The sequence below is a fragment of the Pleuronectes platessa genome, chromosome 21, assembly GCF_947347685.1.
Source record: "Pleuronectes platessa chromosome 21, fPlePla1.1, whole genome shotgun sequence".
NCBI lineage: Eukaryota > Metazoa > Chordata > Actinopteri > Pleuronectiformes > Pleuronectidae > Pleuronectes > Pleuronectes platessa.
The window spans coordinates 4,030,943-4,048,504 of NC_070646.1; the positions used below are offsets into that span (position 1 = coordinate 4,030,943).

General features: G+C 44.7%; 1 protein-coding gene across 1 annotated transcript; it reads left to right on the forward strand.

The window, feature by feature from the left end:
* The first annotated feature begins 4,957 nt into the window (after positions 1–4,957).
* Positions 4,958–17,558, forward strand: atp2a1l (ATPase sarcoplasmic/endoplasmic reticulum Ca2+ transporting 1, like). The gene is made up of 24 exons (XM_053414016.1): positions 4,958–5,230; positions 6,816–7,075; positions 7,933–7,950; positions 8,259–8,341; positions 9,419–9,523; positions 10,372–10,510; positions 11,130–11,210; positions 11,296–11,381; positions 11,475–11,772; positions 11,868–12,034; positions 12,127–12,215; positions 12,326–12,428; positions 12,524–12,655; positions 12,813–12,929; positions 13,037–13,255; positions 13,339–13,450; positions 13,802–14,025; positions 14,135–14,355; positions 14,454–14,656; positions 14,741–14,826; positions 14,910–15,043; positions 15,176–15,293; positions 15,402–15,519; positions 16,895–17,558. The coding sequence occupies exons 2-24, from the start codon at positions 6,958–6,960 to the stop codon at positions 16,912–16,914; spliced, it is 2,991 nt and encodes a 996-aa protein (XP_053269991.1). The 5' UTR covers positions 4,958–5,230; positions 6,816–6,957; the 3' UTR covers positions 16,915–17,558.
* Positions 17,559–17,562: the final 4 nt, after the last annotated feature.

Below are 17,562 nucleotides of genomic sequence, written 5' to 3' on the forward strand. Positions count from 1 at the left end.
GAGGGGTGAAGGGTATTGGATTAGTACTTCTATACTTTTTTTTAAAGGAGGCAGATTTTCTGTAAATTCTCTGTGTTGTAGTTTGAAAATTTCCACTAGAGGTTCATGACATCCAGAGTAAAACCAAGGGAAATAGTTTTACTTGATAACTTCCTGATCCCAGAGACCATTGTAATCCTCTGTGCATCTAAGTGTGGGTCCGCGGCCTCACTCTCCTTCACTACAATCCTCTGTACATTTATAGCCAGTCAATGGAGACTTAAGGTCACCCTTGGTCATCAGAATTTGCCGGTGGCTATGTGGTCTCAAATTCCTACCTTGGCCCTTGGACAGGATTATGTTCCTAGCTTTCGTGTCGGGCAGTGAGTCCCGGAGACATGTGAACTTGTTTCTTGTGTGTGTGAATTTGTTTTCACTTCTCACAGAGCGGGATAGAAAAAAAAGAAAAAAGAAGATCAAACTTTGGTCCAGAGAAGATGGGACTATGACTTCACATCAGTCATAGTGATCAACCCAGAAGTAGAGTCCCGGTTACATAAGAGTTCTCAAAATAGAACAGATATTGAAGACGTAGTATCCAAGAGTTCGTCTTTCAGATGATACCAAATACTGTACATACTAGTTCATACAGCTATTCTGGCCTGAAACACTAAACTGTGGAGTTTATGATGCTATTATCAAGCTTCAGAACTATTTTGTTCTCGTGCAGACTTCTACAAAAAAAAGTATAATAACCCAACCTGCTGTTTGGGGAACATACATTTATTTGTGCCAATTAAAAGCTTTATGATTCGAGGGACTTCCTTTGAATCAAAACTTAAAACCAACTTTTATTCATCGCATTTCCTGATTTAACCTAATTCTAGTTTTTATTGTTATTATTTCTATGAGTTCTATCATTATTTATTATAGTCATAATCTCCAGAATAGAAACATTGTGAAATGTTTGCAAACAGAAAAGATCCCCATTTGGTTATGTGAATGTTGTTTAAGAATTAGGAGTAGATGATGAATATTTACATTTAGTGTGATAAGTGTAACTAAAAGTAGAAGTTATTCTCTTTGAATGTATTTGAATAAAAGTAATACAATTAAAATGTATCTTTTTATATTGCACATTTTAAATTGTTTTACAAGTTATGGATGATGAATTGAGGGAAAACAAAGGGAAACAATTAAAAGTTATTTAAAGATCTCATCAGCAATAACCTAAGAGCTTAAAAATATAAAATAATCAAAATGCTACAGATTAAAAAAGACAATAAAAAACATTTTAGAATGATCAGATTCAGATTAAAAGCAAATAAATGAATACAGATAAAAAAGTTGAAAGTGAATTCCGACTAAAAGTGCTTTGAAAATATTGTTGTATTGAAACTAGTGCAACAAGTAGAATTTACTCAAACTGTTCCAAATAAACGTGTAATGGAGTAAACAGAACTAACTGTAGTTCGTACCATTGAAACAACTTCTCTGCAAAACTCTCCCTCTCAAATTCACTACACCTTAAAATCTGAACTGATCTGATCCTGTGAAGCTAAATGACCGGTTTCCTCAGCAGCCATTGATTTCCCCCGATCAAAGCTTCTTTGCGTGTCATTGAACGCCGGACGGCCTCTGAGAAACGCAGAGCCGACCACGCAGTCGACCCTCGATCAGGAGAACCGAAGCCACTTTTGATCAACAGGCTTGCTCTCCTGCCGGCTCCCCCGTGGCTTATATAGTACAGCCCTAAGTGTGAGGAATGGTGTGAACAACCAGGAATCCTTCAGGCCCGATGTCCCACGTAGGCACCGGTGACACAGTGGAGTCAAATGTGTCCTCCGACGTCCCGTCTTATTTTCTGCATGAAAGTCAGATTATACGAGCAGGAACCGAAGCTCCAGCATTCTGAAATAAAAAAGCCGCAAAGCTGTGGTGGTGCCAAACCCGGCAGCACGGTGTCACCTGCTCTATTTATATCTCGCCAGGAATTCTGGATTCAGAGACTCAGCTGCCACTTCTATTATTACTATTAGCTAATGCTGTAACAAGTACCCTGCTAACACTGATGCTGTAGCTGCCCTATAGCCCCAGTGCTAATTATGTCCTCACTGTCAATACCACACGTGTCCCATGTTATTAGGTTTGATGCTGTTGCTCAGCGAACATTTGGGGATTTTATTTTGCATGTGCATGAACGGTGAAAGGGAAAGTTCACTGGAAAATTCAAATTAACTCACTGTCAGTTCACCACTGTGCAGATGGAGGCGGTGGGTGAAGTGTTTGAGTCCACAGAACACTTCTGGAGTCTCAGGGGTGAACAGCACTGAAGCTAAATTCAATTCAATTGAAGTCAATGATGAACAATTCTTCAAAAGTAAAAAAGTACTGAGGAAAAAACTTTAAAAGCCTCCGTACTGCTCCTGTGGTGTCATCCAAGTGTACGGAAGCCCGCAGATTCAACTCAAAGCAGCGTCATTTACACCGGGTTTGAAACCTAAATGTCCCCTGTGATCGTCCTCTGGACATTTTGGCCCAAACATGCATTTTTTATGTCTTTTTCTGTGGTTTTGATTAATGAGTTAATTTTCATTTTTTGGGTGAACTATCCCTTTAAGAATGAGTGAACCAGGAAGTTAACGGATTTATGGACGATGCTGCATTTTAAACACGACTGGCCTGGAGCTTGAGTGAATTAAAGTTGACATTTCTAATTTGTCACTTAAAGATAAGAATCACGCTGCCACCGATTGGTGTTGTGGGTCGTGTTTCCTGAGACTACAGAGGAATGTGTTTATGGCCGACGACTTTAAATAAGGGTTCCCTCACTTGATTATCTGCCCCCACAAGGACGGCATGGCCCAGCTGTCTGTCCAGAGCGCGACCCACCGAATGAGCCGTTAATGATTATACAGTGGGATCCATACGTCTGAGACCACGTCCCCCCCCCCACACACACACTCAGACTTATGGCCCCCCGCTGTATGTCTGTCTTCCCTGGGTCCCCATCTTAAAGGTGACAAATGTCGCCTTGTCCCTCTCACTTTGCTTGTCCCATGCAAGTCAGCAGAGACGGACTTAGTTGCGTAAGATGGCTGCGCGTACAGCTGCACCCCCCCCCCAGTACTTAACACTTGTACAGAACTGGGAACACGTATAGAGTTCACAAGCCGAGGAGGGAGGGATGGAGGGAGGGAGGGAGGGAGGGTGTGCTCGGCGGGGCTAAGGCGGCACATGGTGATCCCTCAGCCTGGCACGAAGGTGTGGCATGTTGGAGCCGAGGAGGGGGTCGCAGTTGATGGGTGTCCCAGCTTGCGGGTGGGGGGGGGGGTTACACTGTAGTAGTCGCCGCACACGCGCGCCACTGACACTTCACAGATAGACGGAGGCGGAAGATGGAGGGGAGTGAGGGAGAAACCTTATCCTTCTGGGATATTGAGTTAAATGTCACTGCTCTGCCCTGAGGGAGACACTGACAGGCCGACCCCTATCACAGGCCCCAAATCTCAGAGGTCACAGCGGCTGGACGACAGCTGAGGCCCGGAGAGCGGCTGGCTGAAACGGAGACGGGGACACTGGCAGAACAGAACAAATATAAATGTTTTATCAACATGTCAAGGAACGACTAAATAAATAGAGCCTGTGCCAAACGTTTATTTTGCTTGTAGATGTGGGAACAAATTGATAATTGTAATGTACTTGGCTGACTCGCACGTTTGGCCGCGGGTCTGGAGATATCAAGTGGAGTGTGGATTGTTGGTTTAGATGAGTTTAGACAGTCATCATCGCACTAATGGTTCTCATACCGTTCGTAATGACAGTGAAATCAGGGGAAATGTTTTAAAAATATTACAAAAATTTGGATTACAAATTTAAATTCAATATATTCGCAGCATTGATGTTCATTTGATGGAATTTATTCACACCAGCAATGTTAATATTCCATCCTCTGTGATACCTTGATGCTATTTCTGGGCTTTACTCTGCTTCTGCTTAAAATATGCATTAAACTAAGTGCTTTTGTCATTGGTAATTTATGGCGCCCCTACGGAATGGAGCTGCCCCTCAGCAGCAGGACTCAGGGCCGACCGGCAGCCGGCAGCTGATCGGAAACCTGAAAGCTGCAACAAAAAACACCTCCAATTTTAGAAGTTTTCTCCAAAAGAGCAGCAGAAGCATGTTTGTGTAACAAGTAGGCCACCACTGTAAACTCTGTAAATACATAGTTATAGTTACAAAGTGTATCAGGAGTAAATCACTCCACATGACCATGAGAAAATCTGAGGCTCAGACAAATGAAATGTATAATAGATTGTTCATATACTGTGCGTGTGTGTGTGTGTGTGTGTGTGTGCGTGTTTGTGTGTGTGTGTGTGGTGATGTGGTGTAAAATCAAATTATGAGCTATTCTCAGTTTAGAGAACATTGGAGTAGCTCGTCTTTTTTTTAAATGTTTTTTTTTGTTGTACTTTTATCTTCTGCTTTTAGTCAGATGATTGAGAGACTCAAGAAGCAGCCATTATGTTGTTATCATTCCTACATCTTTATATTAATTGTTTCCATTATTGGGCCAGCTGTGGCTCAGGGGGGAGAACGTGTGGTTCTTTAACCAGAAGGTCAGTAGTTCGATCTCAGTCTTTCCCATTCCGCATGCTGCCCCGTAGATAAACATGTGAATGGGTGAAATAGTAGTGTAAAACAATTATTATCATTGTTATATAAATACAAAACATTTACCAAAATAAACCTTTATTCTCGTATAAATCAATTGCGGTTAATTGTTTAATTAGGCTGTAAAATGTTGAAAATAATAATAAATCTCAATATTAAATGTTCATCGTTATCTGAACCAAAAGTGATTTCTAGCTGTTTTTTTAATTTGGGGAATATTTCTGGATAATCCCAATTTTTTTTGTAATTTGTCCAAATGATTTGACAGTTATCTAAATTTATGGCAGGTTTGTCATGTAGACTCTTTTTCTCTGTGTTTTTTTAGGTTTACACTGAATATATTACATAACTGTTAGTATACGTAAGGACACACATGGCTTCAGCAGCTGTTTCCCTTTAACACACTTTCTTTGACCTGATTAGTTGGAGTTCGCTCACCAACCAGTCCAAATACACTTTGGGACAAATGCAACTGGTTATGCAACAACAGCCAATAAGGGCATTTTCAGACGAAAGCCCGTTTCACAGCCTTCATGTAGCTTGACACTGCGACACTTCCCACAAACAACATAGCCCGGTAAGAAATAGACTGCGGCAAAAATGTGTCCTGTAGCTGTCAGGGGTGCTGAGCACTGTCCACTGCTGCTGCTATAGGGACACCTGTCAGTGTATTGATTAGAAACAGCAACTTGGATTCCTGTGCTCGGAAGGAGTCTGCACCAGCCAGTTTACTGCTGTTCAAACAAACAGTAAATCAGGAAACTCAGCTCGTCGTTCAACGTTACACTGGATCTACTGTTTTCACTACAATGAGTCAGAAATAACTAAATCGATCAGGGAATTAAAAAAGATAAAATTATGGAAATTATAAATTACCAAACAGTTTCTTTATAGAGCTAACCGAGACTATTCTTAACGTCATCGGGTTTACGTTTTTATTGTTTGTTTGTTTGCAGGATTGTGCAAAACTACTAGATTTGGATTACCATTAAACTTTGGTCTTTAACATTACATTTTTTAAAACATTTTAGTTCATTTCTCAGAGAGTCAATCACAGATCCTGATGAAAAACAATCAGACACTTTTAGAGGACGGATATTAACGGGTTTACGCAATTTGTTCCAGATCCAATTAAGAATTTGGAAGCCGTGAATTAAAACGTGGTTTCTGTTCGGGCCTCGTTGGAGGTTCTACTTCTCTACGTCGAATCGTGTTGACACTTGTTTGCCGGGTATAACCGATTCAATGCTCTGGCTCCACCACAAGGGGCCATTGTGCCTCGCTGAATGGCCGTTTGTGGCCCGGATCGTCTGTCCCACGTCTGCTGAGGCCGAGCCATGTCTCCCTGCTGCCTTCCCCTCCTCATAAAAAAGAGAAATAAAACTTGATCCGCCTGTATCTGCAGCCAGGGCTTCTCCACGGTGCTGCAGTAGTATGACACGCTGACCGTCCTCCTGGCGTCCCTGTCCCCCAGCACTCGCTGCTCTGCTGCACACTTTTCTCTACAATTTCCCACATCTTACCCAACATTAAATCACTTAGATCATGTGTCCGATACCGTGAGTTGTCTCTGACTCTGTATAACCTGAGATCTAATGTGCACCTGTTGAGGATTCAGACTATTCACAAACTCCTGGTTTGTGCTTTCAGCTTTGCTCACAGCCATGGAGAACTTCACGTGTCAGAGTGCAGACATGTCTTAAGAAATGCCAGCTAATTCTTGTCTGGAACTACTCGTCCACTATCTCCCTCCGTCTGTGTGTCTCTCTCCGGCTCGGCCACCTTCCTCAGCAGAAACCAGTCGAGCAGTCACTCAATGCACCCCCCCCCCCCCCCCCCCCCCCGCTGGATGATCTCCTGTCTCACTCTCTCACCTTCTCCCCCTTCGTCTTATTCCACTGACCATGCATGTTCCAAAAACAGATCTCATTTTCATCCACGGTACAACACCCCCCCACCCCCCACCCCCAATCAAGCCCCTCTGCACCATCACTGTGCAAGACCACCTCACCTCCCCATTGCTCCACCTCGAGCCCCACCCTCACCATGTCCTCCCATGCTGGAATTTGGAGGCGTGTGTCGAAGGGGTGTCCACCAATCCCGAGCTCTTCGGGGGGTATATAGCCCTGCAGAAGGATACAGTCATTCGCTCTTTCTGTCAGTCCAGGATTCCTGTATAGGAGGGTGCCGCACTTAAGGTGAGGGTGGTGGATCAAGGTTAAGACCTGCAGAGAACAACAGAGAAGTAAAAGAGGAAACGGAAAGCCACGGTTAGACGAAAGATACCTCGTCTATCCAGCAAGGATGGAGAACTCTCACATGAAGCTCCCGGCCGAGTGCCTGACGCACTTCGGCGTGAACGAGGTCAGCGGTCTGACCCCCGACCAGTTCAAGAAGAACCTGGACAAGTATGGCTACAATGGTGAGAGTGTGGGCGTCGGGGACGGGATGGGGGGGGGGGGAGGCCTTCTGAAAGAAGTAACTTTGAGAAACTTATCACTTCACAGTTGAAGATGTTTGCATTCAGACTACAGCCACTGCTGCTGAGACCTTCGCTCGGGCCGGGTTGAGGTTTTTGCGTGTGATGCTTTTTTAGAGAGCAGTTGCAACAGCTGGTAGAAATGCAGAGACATTGAGAAGCAGAGACTTTGAGGGCTTTGAAGGGCTATTTAAAGATAGCCAAAGAAGATGGCTGGAGAGCGAGAGAGACAGGTGATGGCTCAAGAAGCTTCCTGGGTGATATATGGGGCGGGTGTGAACAGGAGAGGTGGATAATTTTAGGCCAGGCAAAAAAGGGAGGTCCTTAGATGGCTTAGGGCTAAATGATCCCTAATATGATTGTGAATCAATAACTGGTGTAAAGTCAAATTAGATAAACAGACTTTGTGATATGGTTATTGTGTTTCTGTTTCATGAGCCGCCTTTAAACTTCATGTTTTATTTTGTTAGGGACTTTTACAATGAGCAGCCACTTCAGGGAGGTTTTCCTCAGGCCTAGACTTCTCATTAAAAAACCATCTGATGTCAATTGAGGATTCAGTTTAATGGACTTCTTTAATGGTTTACAGCTCTTGAAGGGATCAAGTGTTAAGCGCTCAGGGAATTTTGAAAAGGTGGACGTCAGGGAGTTTTAGAATCCAGTGACCTTGTGCTCACATTTAGGATCTTCCACCGAGAAGTAAATCTTCTCTCATGATGAACATGAATGATTTTAACTCACCATCTTTTTTCCCTTTGTCTTTTTGTTTTCTCTTCCTTCACCTTTGTGTCCGACTCCAGAGTTGCCGGCTGAAATTGGTAAGTGTTCGTCCGTGCAGCCCCATTTATTAAATCAATGCTCCACACACCTGGTTTGACCCAGATGGATTTGACCATCATTCCCACTCTGAGCTGGCCCTCCTCCACGGAGAGGTTGTTGTTAAAAACATGGAGGCAGAATTTTGATTGACCCCACGCACTAATGAAATTACATTTAAGATCACTTGTTAATGAATTTGACTTGAAGTAAATCCCTTTGCATACAAATACACACTCACATGCACATTTCAGTACTTGCATCTAATTGTCTGATTATTGTATATTGATAAAAAAATTCTTTGTCTCAGGTAAGAGCGTGTGGGAGCTGATCGTAGAGCAGTTCGAGGACCTGCTCGTCAGGATCCTGCTGCTGGCTGCCTGCATCTCTTTTGTAAGTGAACAAGTGTTAGGGATTCTTTCTCATCCATGCCGCACATTTCAAACTGTGATCACTTCTGTCACATTCATTTTAAACTCAAGAAACAGCACTAGACACGATAAGTAGCAACAAATATCCACTATCTCAGCTCTAGCGACTATTCTTCCATGACAGAATGGTTTACGCACAGTATATTTAAAACTTATCAACAGCGAAAAGATCTACTCTTAAGGTTAAATTAATTCATTTATTTCACTTTATGGCACAATAACCTCTGGCTACTCTCCTGTGTACCATTTGGAAATGAGTAATTAATTGAACTTTAAAAACCCACAAGGAGGAAAACTATGACACAAACTAATCCAGCACACAAGTGTGACCACTTTGCCAAGACAACTTCTTAAACCGCCTCCAACTCCCTCCACCCTTCTGTGCAATTTGGAGGACAACAACTTGAGAGGAGGGAGGCGGATTGCAAAGGCTTGTCGGAGGTGTATTAATTCCTATGCACAGCTTTCACCCCTTCGGCCAGCTGTCAGGATGGCCTTAGAAGGCGAATATTGAGGAGTGAGAGACGGGGGTCAGGGAAGTATAGGGGGGCTGAGGGGTAAGGGTTTATTTTAAGAAAGCCCAGAGCTGAGGAGAGAAACTGAATCCTTCGGGAAAGGTCAGGCCTGAAGGAAGGAACGAAGGGCCTCTGCAGAAAGAGGGTGGAGGTCAGAAGGAGCCATGAGTTATGGGACCATGAGATCAAGTTAACAACAATTACGCAATCAGATTGTGACATTCAAGCTAGCATCAAAATAACAGCCTTTATTACTGAGCTTATACTGTAAATGTTATCCCACATTTTATAATTAATTTCACAAAGTCCTGGTGGCAGCCTCCACATTCCATAAATAAAATATCAAGTTATTATTCATCTATCACACGCTACATACAATCACACATTATATTCACTATGAGCCGGTCCTTCTGGTGCAATGAAAATGTTTTAACCGTGTAACTGGTCCATTCAATATAAATGTATGGAGGTACGACCTGCTGTCTCCACTCCACTGACTCTACTCTCCCCCGCTCTGACCTCAGGTGCTGGCCTGGTTCGAGGAAGGTGAGGAGACCATCACCGCCTTCGTGGAGCCCTTCGTCATCCTTCTTATCCTGATCGCCAATGCCATCGTCGGAGTGTGGCAGGTCAGTGACAGGGCGCCGTGCATTAAGCAATCAGATGTATTCATTGCAAAGCACACGGGTTCCAGTTACTGCCATGTGGTTTTCCACCCACACGGGCGCAGTTGCTCAACTGGAGAACGATCACTTCTACAGCGTTGAAGGTCAAAGTAGTGACTTTCAAACCCGAGTAAACAAAATCATTGGCTGACATGCACATGAATCCAAAATCTGACGTGACCCCTGTCCGATTTTTTTCAATTATTTGCAGACATCATGCCCAGTTTATGTTTTGACTGCAGCGTTTGGATTATTCACAATATGCAGGTCATTCAACCCATTGAGTAAACAGCTCTGCTATCATTAGACATCAGTGAGGGGGGGAAATCAGCTGCTCATTAAAGTCTGACCTGACTCCAGCAGAAACCTGCTGTAAAGAGATCTATCTTCTGCATCTCGGATCAAATTTTATTGTTTGAAATATTATTTCTGAACACAGCATATGGCATCTGTCTCAGATTTCCATACATACATTTTTATTTATTAAAAGAGGCACATGGAAACCTGGTTCAAAGGGAACTTAGGTTGGAATATAACGTTTCACCCGCTCATATGTCGTCAGTAGGTTGTGTGTCAGTGTGTCATCGCTGTGTTTAAGACACAAAGCCTCTCAGAGGACATTGCCAGTGACACATCAAGGACAAACTGAGTGTAGTTTTCCATCAAACCAGGATAAGCATCCGTGATGAAAATCTGTTTTATGATATCCAGTCTGCATCAGACCAGTTTCCTTTTTCTGAATTAAATTCTATGCTTGTTAATCCCGAATCCTAAATAACCACTTATGCCTGTTTTGTCTGTGTTTGCCACAGGAACGTAACGCAGAAGACGCCATTGAGGCTCTCAAGGAGTACGAGCCTGAGCTGGGAAAAGTCTACCGCTCTGACAGGAAGAGTGTGCAGATTATCAAGGCCAGAGAGATTGTCCCTGGAGATATCGTGGAGGTGTCCGGTAAGAAATGTCCACTTGTTATTTTGCCCAATCCTGTAAAACACTCACGTCATGTTTGTCACAGTCTCTTGTGGCAGAATCGTCTTTTATAACAATGAAGCTGTGAAAAGTCTGCCGAGAGAAAGAGAGACAAACACAAGTTCAGGGTAGATGTGTCTAGTGGAGGCCGAGGCCAGATCCTTGTGTCTTTTTAAGGCAACGAGAGCAGGGCAGGACGGGGCTGTGAAAACATGCTGACTGGAGGAAAACAGAATCATGAATATAAATACCCTCCCTGGCACCTGCCGCACCTCTTCTCCCTGCCATTGCCCACGTCTGTTCATTTGTCAGCTTACACCTGTTGCATCTCTGGCCAGCTGCCCCCTCCCCCTTAGCCACGGGCCATTCTCATTGGGCCGTGTGGGTGTCACTTCAGGTTTAGCCCCCATTATGAAATCCATGGATTAGGATTGAAATTTAGCGAGCCGTCTGAGTATTTGGCTTTTATTTTGGGAGTCATTTACAGTATTATTATCAGTAGTAAGATAAGTCAATAGAAGATATTTCCTGACCATATAAAAATAAATAATAATAATATGATGAATTAATTTCGGTGCTCTCTGCTCTGTGATTCCCACAGTTGGTGACAAAGTCCCCGCTGACATCAGGCTTGTTTCAATCAAGTCCACCACCCTGCGTGTTGACCAGTCCATCCTCACTGGTAAGCCTTACAGAAGCACTCAATCTGCCTCTACTGGTTTTGTTCATCGGCCGTTTGGATTTAATTTCCTTGTTTCCTCTCTCAGGTGAGTCCGTCAGTGTGATCAAGCACACTGAGGCCGTCCCAGACATCAGAGCTGTCAACCAGGACAAGAAGAACATGCTTTTCTCTGTAAGTGTCCCATCACCAGCAATTAGGATTTGATACCTGCTACCTCCACCCGTTTTTCGTTTTCTTACCTTCCTCCTCCTCTCTCCGCCACAGGGCACCAACATCGCCGCTGGCAAGGCCATCGGTGTGGCTGTGGCCACCGGAGTCTCCACTGAGATTGGCAAGATCCGTGACCAGATGGCCGCCACCGAGCAGGAGAAGACTCCTCTGCAGGCCAAGATGGACGAGTTCGGCGAGCAGCTGTCCAAGGTCATCTCCCTTATCTGCGTTGCTGTCTGGGCCATCAACATTGGCCACTTCAACGACCCCGTCCACGGAGGCTCATGGATCCGCGGCGCCGTCTACTACTTCAAGATCGCTGTGGCTCTGGCCGTGGCTGCCATCCCTGAGGGTGAGGAAAAGCAAAGAAGTTTACTGGATCGCATGTGTTTCTCCGACACTTTTTTACTTTTCATCACACTCACAGTTTTGACCAATGTCTCCCAGGTCTGCCCGCTGTCATCACCACCTGCCTGGCCCTCGGTACCCGCCGTATGGCTAAGAAGAACGCCATCGTCAGAAGCCTGCCCTCTGTGGAGACTCTTGGCTGCACCTCCGTCATCTGCTCCGACAAAACTGGAACCCTCACCACCAACCAGATGTGTGTGACCAAGGTGGGTGAATGAATCAAAAAGGAGTCGCTCCACAGACAATTTGCCAGAAACCCTTTCGGCACAGAAAAACCTCTTTGTTTCCTTCTTCACAGATGTTCATTGTCAAGTCTGTTGAAGGCGAGCATGTTGACCTGGATGCCTTCGATATCTCTGGATCTAAGTACACCCCCGAGGGCGAGGTGTAAGTTGATTTTCAGTGTCATTTATCATCACGTATTGCAGCCAATCACTCAAACATCAACATTCATGTCTTTGTTTATGTCTTATTTTGTTCTTTTCTTTGTCCATCAGTTCCCAGGGCGGTGCCAAGACCAACTGCAGCTCTTACGATGGCCTGGTTGAGCTGTCCACCATCTGCTCCCTGTGCAACGACTCCTCTCTGGACTACAACGAGGTACAGGCATAGAGATGTGCAGACTGTTTGCCGTCCTGAAATCTCATGACCACACAGCTTAACACACTCTCTCCATCATGCTCCTTTTTCTCCAGAGCAAGAAGATCTTTGAGAAGGTCGGTGAGGCTACTGAGACCGCCCTGTGCTGCCTGGTTGAGAAGATGAACGTGTTCAACAGCAACGTGAAGAACCTTACCAAGATTGAAAGAGCCAACGCCTGCTGCTCCGTACGTTTCCTTTTACTTTCCCTTAAATGACCAGTTATGATTCTCCTCTTTAGTCCAGTTCATTGTGATCCACTGACAGTCATGGATCAGTCCTTTTTCCATCAAGGAATCATTGCGTATTTACCTAAACGCCTCTTTTCTCGGATTCCTCCATTAGGTGATCAAGCAGCTCATGAACAAGAAGTTCACCCTGGAGTTCTCCCGTGACAGGAAGTCCATGTCCGTGTACTGCATCCCCACCAAGGGTGACGGTGGCGCCAAGATGTTCGTGAAGGTCAGTTCCGGCTCTGTCATCCCTCCCACAGCCTATGATCGGACATCTGCACTCTGACTGTGCTGCGTTCAACGTGACAATCAAGTAATCGTCTGTTCTCTCCACAGGGAGCCCCAGAGGGTGTGATTGACAGGTGCGCATATGTGCGTGTTGGCACCACCCGCGTGCCCCTGACCAACTCCATCAAGGAGAAGATCCTGGCCGTCATCAAAGACTGGGGTTGCGGTCGTGACACCCTGCGTTGTCTGGCCCTGGCCACACGTGACTCCCCACTGAAGCCAGAGGAGATGGTCCTTGAGGACTCCACCAAGTTCGCCGACTACGAGGTGAGAGGACAACATGTCCATGGGCTGATTGTTGAGTCCGTGTGGACACCACTGTGACTACATGCTGAAATTTCTCTCCTCAGACTGATCTGACCTTTGTTGGCTGCGTGGGTATGCTGGATCCCCCCCGTAAGGAGGTCATGGGCTCCATTGTGCAGTGCAGACAGGCTGGAATCCGTGTCATTATGATCACTGGTCAGTATTATTGATTGTATAGAATATTCTCAATGCACTTGTAACATTAAAATTACGTATAACATGTGCTGGATGTGTGTTTTACATAGTAATTACAGTATTTGTCTTTTTTTATGGCAATTATTGCTATTTTGAATAAAAAATTTAAGGGAAAATCCACTTTCTAATGAGTGCAGCTCTATACACTTTTAAACTGTTAATAAATGCAGAGACTGAATTTAATTCATATACAGTATTATATTGTAATGTAATTCCCATTTACTGTGCATAGTGTTTAAAAGCTTTTAATCCACCTCTCCTCAATCACATTTCATTAACTCTCTCCCGAACTTCTCTCCCTCCACACTTCAGGTGATAACAAGGGAACCGCCATCGCTATCTGCCGCCGTATTGGCATCTTCAAGGAGGACGAGGATGTTTCCGACAAGGCCTACACCGGACGTGAGTTTGACGATCTGCCCAGCCATGAACAGGGAGAGGCCGTGCGCAGGGCTTGCTGCTTCGCCCGTGTGGAGCCAGCCCACAAGTCCAAGATTGTGGAGTTCCTGCAGAGCTACGATGATATTACTGCTATGGTGAGAGTTCGGCAGCAAACTTAACTTCACTGAATCGCAGTGCTAGTGTTTTTCCTGTTACTGGTTTTGCAGCCTGTTGTAGTGCTCACAGTAATCCCTCCGTCCCCAGACTGGTGATGGTGTGAACGATGCCCCTGCCCTGAAGAAGGCCGAGATCGGCATCGCCATGGGCTCTGGCACTGCTGTTGCCAAGTCTGCCTCTGAGATGGTCCTGGCTGACGACAACTTCTCTTCCATTGTGGCTGCTGTTGAGGAGGGCAGAGCCATCTACAACAACATGAAGCAGTTCATCCGCTACCTCATCTCCTCCAACGTTGGTGAGGTCGTCTGGTGAGTGGCCCGAGGAACACACGCTCTGATCCACAGCCGAACGCCCTCTTCCTCCCTGCCTCGGTCTAAACTTGTATTTTTCTTCTTCACTCTCTCAGTATCTTCCTGACTGCCGCCCTCGGTCTGCCCGAGGCCCTGATCCCCGTCCAGCTGCTGTGGGTCAACCTGGTGACTGACGGTCTGCCCGCCACCGCTCTTGGCTTCAACCCCCCGGATCTGGACATCATGGGCAAGCCCCCACGTTCCCCCAAGGAGCCCCTGATCTCTGGCTGGCTGTTCTTCAGATACATGGCTATCGGTGGTAAGCATCACGCTGTGTTCGCGTTTCCTGTCAAACGCTGGAAGAATGTTTACCTACACTGACGCCGTTACCTTTCCCCGTCAGGATACGTCGGTGCCGCCACTGTCGGTGGAGCTGCCTGGTGGTTCCTGTACGATAGCACTGGTCCCGGTGTCTCTTACTACCAGCTGGTGAGTCCTTTTTCTGTGTGGTCTTTCACAAACACTCACACGCAGATGGTCCAGAACCTAACCTCACCTCCTGCTCTTTTCAGTCCCACTTCATGCAGTGCTGCGATGAGAACGAGGACTTCGCCGGACTCGACTGCCACATCTTTGAAGCCGCTCCTCCCATGACCATGGCCCTGTCTGTGCTGGTCACCATTGAGATGTGCAACGCCCTCAACAGGTAACGACCTTAAAATGTGGTTGAAATATTGAAATGACAACACACCAGGCTTCCTGTTCGGCCTTGGATCACGACTCCTGTGGTTTCTTCACATGTCAAAGATATTTATTCTCATTTCTCTCCTTTGTCCAGCTTGTCTGAGAATCAGTCTCTGCTGCGCATGCCCCCATGGAGCAACTGGTGGCTGCTTTCCGCCATGACCCTCTCCATGTCCCTTCACTTCATGATCATCTATGTTGACCCCCTGCCCGTAAGTCAGACATCCATGCACTCTGCACTTTGTGGTTGTGAGTGCAAATCTCCCAGTTTCATGGATTTATTTTGTCCTCATCCTAACTCCCACTCTTCTCTCCCCTAGATGATCTTCAAGTTGACCCATCTGAGTGTTGAGCAGTGGCTCATGGTCCTGAAGCTTTCCTTCCCCGTCATCTTGATTGATGAGGTCCTGAAGTTCGCCGCCCGTAACTACGTTGAGAGTAAGTTGTGTTTTTTTATTCTAACTCTGACATTTTAAAACAAATTCCCAATATAACAGATAACCTTTTACTTCCACTTAATGATTAATTAATTAATTAATGAATACTGTCATACTTCTATTAATTATTCATTAATATTAAAGTGTGATCCTTCTTCATCTCACTGTAATTCAATTTTTATTACATCATCTCTTAATCTGTCTAACAATCCATCTGAAGCCCAATAATACCTGTTTTCATCTGCCTGCTCTTCTCCCCATTCATCATTAACTCACTTAACCCTCTTTTTATTCACAGAGATTTAAATTCAGTCAACCCACCACCATTAGCCTGTAACTAAAACAAGGTATTCTACTGTGTACTTGTAGTTTGTGTGTGTGTTTGTGTGTCGTTGTGTGTGTCACTGCTCTGATGCAGCTCTGTCCTCAGTGGTGTCTCCATATTGTCGACTCTGGGTTCTCCCTCACAACTCAGCAACACCACTGATCACGTTTTGCATCACAAACTGACCAGGTGTCATGGTGCTGAGTTGATATGGGAGATCCCTGAGGTCCTCCGCGCTCTCTGTTCATTGTTATTTACTGTGTAGTTGTGTAGTGAGAGGCCTCAGCAGGTGAGCCAATCCCCTTCGGAGCTGCTGCTGTCACAGTGTGTGTCTGTCGGGATGTTTCTGTCCATGTGTGACCGATGCTCGTTCTGGTGCTTCCTTCGTTAGAGTCACTTTCCCACTAAACAACCCCTTTGGTGACCATTTATTTTAACTTTCCAATTGAGCACAGTGTATATAAACATTTGATAAACAGCTCACAACACATTATTTTGTGGTCACGAGCAGATGAGAGATTTTATTCAATGTTAACGGATATATTTATTAACAATGTAAAAAAATCTGTAACTGGATTCTGGAGTAATATAACAGAGTTGTTAATATATAAGATATCGGCTTATAACAAATTGCCACATTACATTGATTATGTGCTAAAATAATCAGTTACCAAGATTTTTTTAATGGATTTTTTTCAGAGCCTCAATGGGAAAGTAAACAAGTTCTTAAGAAGAAGCTTTTCATTGTGTAGATGCATGTTTTCGTAGATTCTTTATTCCTGTATAAAGCTTCATTTGACAAGTATTTTCTTTACAACATCCATTTTGAAAAGACTTAAGCTGAATGACCCAATGCTGCATTTTTACAAATTCGCTTGCTGCTCCGATTAGATTTAATGTCTAGAAATATATTGTTCTTGGGTGAAAGGTTATCACACAGGGATCAGTTCCATTTGGGGGAAGTTTACCATAGTTTAGGTGTCATTTCATGTCACCGTCATGTGCCCACACATCCTTTCCCCTCTCTGATTTGTCCATTTTCTCTCTTCAGCAGGCACAATACAACAATAGAGATGTAGAAGAAGAGGATCTTAAGGGTTGGAGAGAAAGAGGTGGAGAAGGAGAGAGAGAGAGAGAGAGAGGAGAAGAAGATCTCAACCAAAGAGGGGAGCCATAGTGGGCCAACCACAAGAAGATGAGAAAACATAAAAAAACACAAAAAAAACTTCATCAAAAAACACAAAACATAAAAATAGCCTCTATATAAGGAGGGAGATTTAATTAAAAATGAAGGGAAGTATCCATACAGATAAAATATTTAAGATTTTATTCTAAGCAATAAAGTATGTATTAAAGGTGATTTTTTTGTTAAACTTGGATATTTTCCGCTGTCGTGTTTTGGTGTCCTCTGTCCATTTTCCTATCATTGATTTTCCAGCTCATTACTTTTATTCTAGTCTTTGTCGCCCGTGTCCCGTGCAGCCGCCCTGCTTCCGGCTGGGCTCTGTACAGCGTGGTGTAGGGTTGCAGGGTGATTTCATACGAGCAGAACCACCACGTGCCTCCAGCTGCCGGCGCTCTCTTTAGGCTTCACGCAGTCAGTGGACTCATGGAGGTCTCATGACTAAATGGGCCTGTCCACGCGGTCACAACACTTTTGGTCTTATATATTGTTTACTTGATAAGATGCAATAAAGTGATAATTACAAAACTCATGCA